The 9,384-nt window shown below is 33.0% G+C and overlaps 1 protein-coding gene and 1 long non-coding RNA gene across 2 annotated transcripts; one reads left to right on the top strand and one right to left on the bottom strand.

Annotated features, from left to right (window-relative positions):
- Positions 1–465: 465 nt before the first annotated feature.
- On the top strand, positions 466–1,894 carry LOC105113145 (uncharacterized). The gene is made up of 2 exons (XR_839889.1): positions 466–532; positions 1,802–1,894. It is a non-coding gene; the product is annotated as an uncharacterized LOC105113145 (long non-coding RNA).
- A 35-nt stretch (positions 1,895–1,929) lies between these two features.
- On the bottom strand, positions 1,930–5,451 carry LOC105113146 (vacuolar protein sorting-associated protein 2 homolog 3-like). The gene is made up of 11 exons (XM_011009179.1): positions 5,257–5,451; positions 5,070–5,114; positions 4,185–4,219; positions 4,052–4,102; positions 3,630–3,734; positions 3,448–3,519; positions 3,134–3,205; positions 2,949–3,029; positions 2,588–2,623; positions 2,444–2,499; positions 1,930–2,188 (listed from the first exon to the last, which is right to left on the bottom strand). The coding sequence occupies exons 1-11, from the start codon at positions 5,288–5,290 to the stop codon at positions 2,116–2,118; spliced, it is 660 nt and encodes a 219-aa protein (XP_011007481.1). The 5' UTR covers positions 5,291–5,451; the 3' UTR covers positions 1,930–2,115.
- Between the last annotated feature and the right edge of the window lie 3,933 nt (positions 5,452–9,384).

The raw sequence follows: 9,384 nt of genomic DNA, 5'->3' as shown, positions 1-9,384 counted from the left end.
TAAAATAGAACAGGCTCTTTGCCCATGAAAAAATTAAAATGGCCTTGCCCGTTTTGATTGCTTTAATGGCCTTACCATCCCTCCCTCTCTGTCGTCCTCCATGCCCCTTCTTCTCCAAAGCTGCTTATTCCAAAGCCATGGTCTTTTCTGCATTAGACCTCCTTGGTTCGTCAATTCTCCTGATTCAAACCACAATCCTCTATTTTATGTGGAATTCAGCGACTAGAACTGATTGGGCTTTTGTTATGATGGCAGGCGTGTAGTTGCTGTGAATTGGCCATATGTTCTCGCACAAGGATGGCATTTCAATTCAGAGTGGAGATGTTATAATTTTTTCATTTTTTATAACATTGTGCACATAGACATTAATCCAGATCAACAAGGTGTCTCAAATTATCAGAACCTGCAAGCAAATGAGTAACATTGAGGGGAAACATGGGTTTGGAAAAGAAAAAAAGAAGAAATGCCTACAGAATACAGCCCCAGGAAGAAATCAAATTATGGAATGTTAAGATAACATTGTGCACAAGACATTAATCCAGTTCATTCAAGAAAAGCCATCATCTCAAGTAGCAGGCCAAGTTCCTCTGGAGAACCTTCTGAAGGTCGCTCAGGCCGATTACTCTCTAGTGGTGGCCGTCTGACTTCGACTCAAAGAGTGCAACCAGGGTATGAGATCAAATCATCCCAGACCCGTGCTGCAGCTACTAGAGGCACTCGTGAGGACACTTTCCGGAGCTTTGAGTTCCTCTCGCTCAGGAAGTAACAAGGAGTCCATTAAGAAAATAATTTGCTCACATATCTAATAGATACATGATTTTTCATGTGAAGAAATCCTGGAATTTATAATCTCGCCTGGGGTATGGGAAATTATCAGAGATAATTACTGCAATGACAGACCAGTTCAGATCCTGATAAAACATTTCCAGTCTCGTTCCCCCTTTGTCCCTTAAAAAGTTTCTGACGGTTGCAACATGTTTTAGACGCATCCAAAAAGAAACAGATGCTTCGGGACTGCCCTCTTACATGTGGAACTTGAGTTGTACTAATATTCTGTTTCATGACTCGTTTACTACTCTTTGTTTGTACCTTTGAAGGTCTCGCTCTCCATTTTCTGTCATCGAATGTGGTGGACACTACTTGTTTTACCTTGTAATGTCATGTTCAAATGTCTGCAAAGAAAACGGACGAATCTCGTTCTTTCTTTTCTTTGCCTCGTCCTGGTATCATAAGGTCGATTTGCACCCTCCTTGGCATGGATCTCTCATTCCTTGCAAGTTTATTCATGTCATCCTAATGCAAACACAACTGTTATGTTGTTTCTCCATCGGGGAAATTCGAAACTCCACGTTAGTTTAACCTTCGATGCTTCACTCAGGTGACAACAGCAGATGATATTTCGATAGCTCCACTGGGCCAACACAAGTTTAAATGATTTAAAATAGAACAGGCTCTTTGCCCATGAAAAAATTAAAATGGCCTTGCCCGTTTTGATTGCTTTAATGGCCTTACCATCCCTCCCTCTCTGTCGTCCTCCATGCCCCTTCTTCTCCAAAGCTGCTTATTCCAAAGCCATGGTCTTTTCTGCATTAGACCTCCTTGGTTCGTCAATTCTCCTGATTCAAACCACAATCCTCTATTTTATGTGGAATTCAGCGACTAGAACTGATTGGGTTTTTGTTTTGATGACAGGCGTGTGGTTGCTGTGAATTGGCTGTATGTTCTCGCACAAGGATGGTATTTCAATTCAGAGTGGAGACGTTATAATTTTTTCATTTTTTATAACATTGTGCACATAGACATTAATCCAGATCAACAAGGTGTCTCAAATTATCAGAACCTGCAAGCAAATGAGTAACATTGAGGGAAAACATGGGTTTGGAAAAGAAAAAAAGAAGAAAAAATGCCTACAGAATACAGCCCCAGGAAGAAATCAAATTATGGAATGTTAAGATAACATTGTGCATAAGATATTAATCCAGTTCAACAAGGTGTCTCAAATTATCAGAACCTGCAAGCAAATGAGTAACATTGAGGGAAAACATGGGTTTGGAAAAGAAAAAAAAATGCCTACAGAATACAGCCCCGTGAAGAATCAAATTACGAGGGAAGCCTTCAAAATGCAGGATGGTCATCTAAAGGGTTTCTCATGGCTGCCAAACGTTTCTCTAGCTCGTCAATGCCAGAACTGCAAAAAGGAAACAAATGATGAATAAACATAGAAAAAAAAGGAATTTTCCTTTTCCTCTTTATTCAGTTATTTGGAAACTGTTTGATTCCATTAGTAATAAGAGAAAAGCTAAAGCCCATCATTCCCCAAGATCAGAGGTCCGAATCATGCCCTTGTTCCAATAAGTGCATCTTGGTTTAAAAGCCATTGGTAGATTGGTTTTATGTGAATTTTTTCATTGTTTGATAAGGAAAATTCAGAGCAGAAAAATACCTGCTGGCATCCTCTCTATTCTTCCCTGTGATTTTACCCTTTGGTGCCGCTGACAACTGCCAAATATAGTTCAGGTTAGCATTATGAATAGGAAAATAATCACAGCAAACAACGTTTGTATAAAGAATTACAATTAACACCAACCTGTGAGGCAACATCAACACCAATTTCATCCAGCACCTGAAAGAAAAATCAAAAAGGAAAAAAGGTAATCAGTTCTTTGTTTTGAAGTCCGATAGATACTGAATGAATTCATAAAGAATGATTTCCTAATGGTGGGGAGGGGGGGCGTGGAGGGTTGTAAATTATTGGGCACCATAGAGGATCTTCTGCTCCTTAGCTTTCTAGTTATATAACCAGAAAAACAGACAATCATCACTTAATGACTTAAAATAATCCAGTCAACACAACAGTAAAGCAAATGCATGCAACCACGAGCATAACGCACTTCTAGACTCCCAGCTTATTTTAGAAGATCTTCATATTACATCAATAATTACAATACCTGATTCGTCAGCTCTTCAGTCTCCTCTTCAGCCTCATCATTATCCAAGGCATCGTCTATGGCATCCGACATCATTTCAGTCTGTATGGAAAAGTAAGAGTGATCAACACTAATGAACGAAAAGAATTGACAATCATGAACTTCCTATCATGGTAGATTATTTAGAGCTAAAAGCATGATCTTACAGTCATATCCATTTGTGCTGACTGCTTCTGAAACTCTCTTATAACCTTCATTTGCTTTGCAGGCGCCATTTGCTGCAATTAAATCATAACAGTCATCAGCATTGCCCCAAAACAAAGCAAACATATGAAATTTGAAGTTCTGATTTGTATACTAATGAAATAAATATTGTTAAAAAAAAACACAGAAGAACTCATGTACTGTTTTCATCAAAATGCTTTCAAATTAAAGAGATCTTGCATCTTGAAATATGTGGATATTAATCCAACATTCAATCAATATTAACACTTACATATACTATGAATCCATGACTAACCTTATTCATAGCTTCCATTGCCTTACTGGCACCTTTTAAACCAACAGCAACTGAAGACTGAGCATGCATTGCCTGGCAAAGCAGATGAACATTGTTAAGAGCACATTGTGCATGCACTACGAAGAGCAATCCACACCCATTCCCTCAGTACAGATAAAAAAAGACACGGTTTTACATCATACCTGAGTATGAGTCGCTATGCCTCTCATTTGAGCTCGACTGCCTTGTAAGTTAGCTATTTGCTGCCTAAGCCTGATTAGCTGCCGGGCTAAAAATTTAGTTGCTGCCTGCAAAATGCATAGCCCGGGAAAAAAAAGAATTGAAAAGAATTAATTAGGTGGCTGTTTGAGGGCAATCATGCTCGTCAACAAGCTTCAAGACTTCTGAAAATTTGGGTAAAATGATCTCCATTGAATGCAAAGCACTAGATTGATTTTTAAATACTACTAGAACAACAAATCTACATCTGGCTCCTAAGTAGAAGAACACAAAGTTCAGTATTGTTATTGAAGGAATATAAATTTAATATTGTTTAGGAACAGTTATATAACACAGAAACTCAAGTCTTCTAGCAATGAGGAAAATCCATATCAAAGCAACATACATCATTTCCAGTCTTAGCTGTCCGTTTTATCTCCGCAACAAGCTTCTTTTCCTAAAAAGATAACAAATATGTTAAGATCTAATCGAACAGAGAAAGTGTGAAAAGAGATCACCATTCAACAACATTTGATTACTTCTAGCTGCAATGCTCCGATTTCCCTCTCTATACCTGAATCAAGGTAAAACAATAGCGTGAGATTCAAAGAAATTTCTAGCCTCATAATCCAGCAGGATGTTAATCGTAAGATCTCTCCATAACTTATGTCTCGGAATCCAATGACATAAAGAACATAAAATGACAGTGCCCGCCACACCCAAAAACCATTTAAAGAACCCTATGCTCTTGGCAGTCTAAGAAGGACCAAATTAAGAGCTTTACAAAAACGTCTGCTTTCCAAACTTATTCTTTCATTTAATAGGTTTGATGCACTGGTACAGTCCCGCAGAAGCTCTAGTCTATCTCTAATAGAGTCTCCATATGAAAGGAAACTGTATCATTCTTTTTGCTTTGTTTTTTATTAGAGAAGATCTCATCTTCACATGATGGCAGGCTAAGTTTGCAAATCGGAATACTTTAGCATCGCCATAGAAGTTCCCACCATCTCTTCCACCCTAGGTCATCATTATCGACAATCGTTCAACTTCCCAAAGGAGGGCGTGCTCTAAGGTAGCTTGAATGGTATCTAAAACCAGAATCCAATGCCATCCCATCAGGTTTCAACATCTAACAGGCCAACCCATTTCACTTTATAGTCCAGAAAATAAAAGGCGGCGGCACTATGTTCTTAAATCTAGACACTCCAGCTGAAAATTTTGCTAAGGGAAACACGACACGTTTGAGCTTCTTTTGTACTTGAAAGAAAAAAAGAAGAGAGAGAATTTGATCACGAATTAGCTTGAGTATTAAGGGAGGAAAAAGCAACAAGAAAAGAATTTGATCGTCTTTGTATACAATCTGGCATGGTATTCGAATGCTGAGAGCCAAATTGGCTAAAAACAGATAAAGAGCAATGCAATACCTCTAGTAGCATGTTGCATTTCTCTCTTGCTATCTCGAAGAGCCTCTGCACAACCCAAAGAGATCGCTTGATTCGTCAAAGAAAATCAACAAACTCGAGTGATTGCACAGATACAACAATAGACAAAGATAATCAAGCAAACAGTCATGGGATTGATTTAACAGGGAGAGTTGGGGCATGATCGCACCTTTAGGGCTTGGTTTTTTGCTGAAGAGGTTCATATTCCTTTTCTTTTAGTTTTATTTGAGCTTGAAAAACAGGGGATTTTGATTTCTTAACAACGTTGTTGACGAGGAGAGAAGCTGGGATGGAAAGAGGATCTGTTCTGTTTGGTTTGTCGAACGTGGAGAGAAAGCGCCTCGAAATTTTGCGGCTTTTTTTTATATATATATTATTACTTAATTCTATTTTACTAGTACTAAAAATACGGTAATGATGAGGGACTTTACTGTAAATATATAATTATATCTTCTCGGGATTTTCTTTTTAATTTTGACTTTTCTTTATAATTAAGCGTTGACGGCATAGTCTTCCATCCAGAGTTTGACACCTTCATTTCTCGTTTCTGATTACTAGCGGGTGCCTTTTTTAATTGTTTTACTGTGTTGATTTTAAAAATAAAAATATAATATATAAAAAATATTTTTTGATATATTTTTAATTAAAAATATTTTAAAAAACACTTTCAACATCACATCACACAAGTACTTTAACTAAAAAATAAAATAATGTTATAATTATTATAGTAAAACATAATTTTTTAAATTTATGTGCAGTAAATTTTAAAAAATGTAAAACAATATTAAGAAAATAAAATAAAATAATAATATAAATATGCCAAGTGTAAAAAATAAAAAAATAAACAATTTTTTTTTCAAAAAATGTGTGGATATGAAAAATAAAGAACTAGAAAAATATTAAAACCATGAATTTAGTATGCAGGTTATAATATTTTTTTAAAAAAAAAAGTATTAAGCATGCATACTTCTCTTAAATGTATTTTTACATAAAAAATTAAAAGTTTCACTTGAAAAATATATGCAATCATCTAACTAAATAAATTATCAACTATTTATGTAAATAAAAAAATATCATTAATAATAACCAAGAAATAAATTGTAAATATGGAATATTTGCTTGATCATGTTTACTAAATTTTTTTTATTTAAATAAATAAAAGATAATTCTATTATAAAAACTTGTTACTTAAATGATAAATACAAACAAAAATAACTGAATAAAATCATACCATAAAAAATATCACCAAAGGTTGAACATATCAAAAAAAAAAAAAACTAGAGCCATAGACACTTGCCGATATGATAAAAACATATGAAAAATAATTAAAAAAAACTTGGATGAACTTGACAATCAACCCGAGTAAACAAGTCAAGCACATGACCTACGATATGAAAGTGGGACGACTTTGAAAATAGCAAAGCGAGTAAAAACACCGATGATTTTTTTTTTGAAAAAATGATCAAAGTCAATCTACATCACTTTTTAAAATTCATAATTCATGTCATGAAATCAGGACAACCCCATTAAAAGCAAGTTTAAAATAAACAAAGAAGCAAAATTTGTAACCAAACAAATATTGTGGTATGGAACCTAGAAAAAAAATCAATAAAAAAACAATGTAAAAATAAAATAAATAGCAATTAAAAGGATGAGACTAGATTCAACATAAAACTAATTGAAATTAAATGTCAGGGGAAAATTCAAATGAAATTAAATGTTTATGAATGGAATTAAACAAAAAAAATTAATAATTAAAATATTTGGCACTAAACCTGACATAAAGATTCAATAAAAAAAAATATTTAAAAATGGAATCAAAGAAAAATAAAAAAAAAATCAAGGAAATGATTAGAAAAAATCAATTAAAAGAATAAATATCAAATTTAATAAAAAAAACTAACAAAATCAAACAATCAATCATGAAATTAAAAAATAAAATTCAATTATAAATAATTAATGTAAATAAAATAATTATAATTAAGAGAAGAATAACCGAATCAAAAGTAAAAAGAAATGAAAGAGCTGATATAATTTTTTGAATAACAAGTACATAATCCAAGAAAGGAAGAAAAGAAAAAAAAAAGGAAAAAAGAAGAAGCTAATTAACGCCAAATCAGATCTCACTACTGTACATATGTTATCATGAAAGGAATAGGACATTAAATGATGTGATGGAAGCTTGATTTCAATTATTATTATCAGTTATACATGCCACTGGAAGGCGGCGTAATAACTAATACGTGTTAAGCTAAGGCGTGTTAATAATTTTTTTTTATGTGCATAAAACTAAAAATATTTCATAAATAAATAACAGTAACAAAAAAATTACAACAAAACCCTTAAAACTAAGACTAAAAAATTTAAATGGCGGAGTGGTTTGGACTATTTATAAAATAAAATAAAAATAAAAATGTCTCTATTATTAAATAACAATAACAAATGAAGCATAAAAAAATGACAATCAACTATACAAAACCAAGGCTAATAAATTTACATAACAAGGATGCCCGTGTGATTTAATTATTCATAACAAAATTAAATTAATATGCGATCACTAAATCAAATGTTTTGATTATTTAATTTTTAGTAGAAATACAATAATTGCATTGTTATTAAAAAAATAGTGCTGTCCCAAACAAATAAAGAATGAAAAATTAACTATGTGTAACCCTCAATTCAAAATTTAATCAAGGTAAAAAAAATAATTTCATATTATAATTCTATAATTCCAGGTACATTTTACCACGAATGAAATACAGTGAAAACCTTGCAGTTTAGTATTTACTTAATATCTTCTCGGGATTTTCTTTTTAATTTTGACTTTTCTTCTTGAGAGTTAGAGCGTAGACGGCAAAATCTCCCATCCTAAACTTCACACCGTCAGTTCTCGTGTCCGAGAGAGGTTACCGGGTGGGTGCCCTCATGGGTTACACACACACGTGTGTGTAATTTCCTTTTCATGATTAGAAATTCAGGTTTAGATTTTTCTCTCGTGTAAGCCATATGAATATTATGTTTAATTATTGGGCATGATTGTTAATTGTCATTATCGCATGGGCATGTTATGTTCTAACTCAAATATTCTCTGATCTTGTATTTATTTTATATTTTCAATTATAGATGTTAATCTAAATACGATGTAGACGATATAAATAAGAGACTTTTTTTATATATATATATATAAATAGTTATTTTACCATTTTATATATATATATAAATAGTTATTTTACCAGATTAATAATAAATATAATATAAATATTATTAAATCTAACTACTTAATAACTAAATAGCTAAATCTAGGCTATCTAATGGTTTAATCCGTGACCCAATAATTAGATATAGTCAAATTTAAGATTTTTTTTTTTAAATACTAAAACATCATCGTTTTAAATAAAATGACTGGCTTGGGGACATGACAACCAAGGAAACAATACCGTGTTTTCTTTGTGTCTGATAATCTTTCGAGATTATCATCTTGTTCGTTGTTTTCGGAACATCTTAGCTCCAGCAAATCATCCCGAGTCTGAAAACTCGATCCGCCGTGCCTCGAAAGATGTTCGAAATGGAATAGATTCGAGAAATAAGATGAGTTCAAAAATCCCCGGATGCGAGTGTTCTATTTGCATTCATTGTAAACTATGATTTCGAAATCCACTACACTAAAAATCATGACCGCACGGGACAGGATCTAATCAAGCATGGATTCATGGTTAAAAAGACGACGAGTATTAACAGTTATGCACGACTTCAATTTGTCTATCATTGACTTTTCTTCAATGAAAGTTACCGTTCATATATATATATATATATATATATATATGCAGGCACCACGGGCATCGTTGTCCATGGTCAGCTTATGGTATGCTCTGGCTAGGGATTACTCGGCTTGTGTCTTGCTCTGGATAGAGATTTGGGTCCAGTCAACCTCTAGATCACATGTCCAACTAGAATAATCCTAAAATGTTGTTTTAGTGGTCTTTTTAAATAGAAAAAAATAGAATAAAAAACACTAAAATACTTTGTTTTGGATAGAATATATAAAAAAGCTATTGAAATGTACCGATTAATTTTATGATAACTTACCAAGTCAACCGAATTGTTGGCTGACTCGCTGAACTACTCAACTTTAATTAGGTTGATATTCAAAACAATTAAAAAACCATAATTCAAATTAAAATGTTACTTGATTAACATGTTAAGCTGGACTGAATTAAGATCTTGTTTATTTTTCTAGTTTTAAATTATTTTAATATGATGATGTTAAAAATAAATTTTGATAAATAAATAAGAATAT

Source organism: Populus euphratica, unplaced genomic scaffold, assembly GCF_000495115.2.
Source record: "Populus euphratica unplaced genomic scaffold, PopEup_1.0 scaffold393.1, whole genome shotgun sequence".
In the NCBI taxonomy this organism is placed as follows: domain Eukaryota; kingdom Viridiplantae; phylum Streptophyta; class Magnoliopsida; order Malpighiales; family Salicaceae; genus Populus; species Populus euphratica.
Note: the sequence above shows the minus strand (reverse complement) of the source record. Positions and strands in the feature narration are given on the sequence as shown.

Bases quoted from the DNA above. Each gene is read 5' to 3' on its own strand.
- LOC105113146 (XM_011009179.1), bottom strand. From the start codon at position 5,290: ATGAACCTCTTCAGCAAAAAACCAAGCCCTAAAG. The intron at 3,206-3,447 runs GTTAGTCATGGA...ATTTAATTGCAG, and splicing joins CAATGGAAGCTATGAATAAG to CAAATGGCGCCTGCAAAGCA. The intron at 2,189-2,443 runs GTATTTTTCTGC...TCCTTTTTGCAG, and splicing joins AATAGAGAGGATGCCAGCAG to TTCTGGCATTGACGAGCTAG.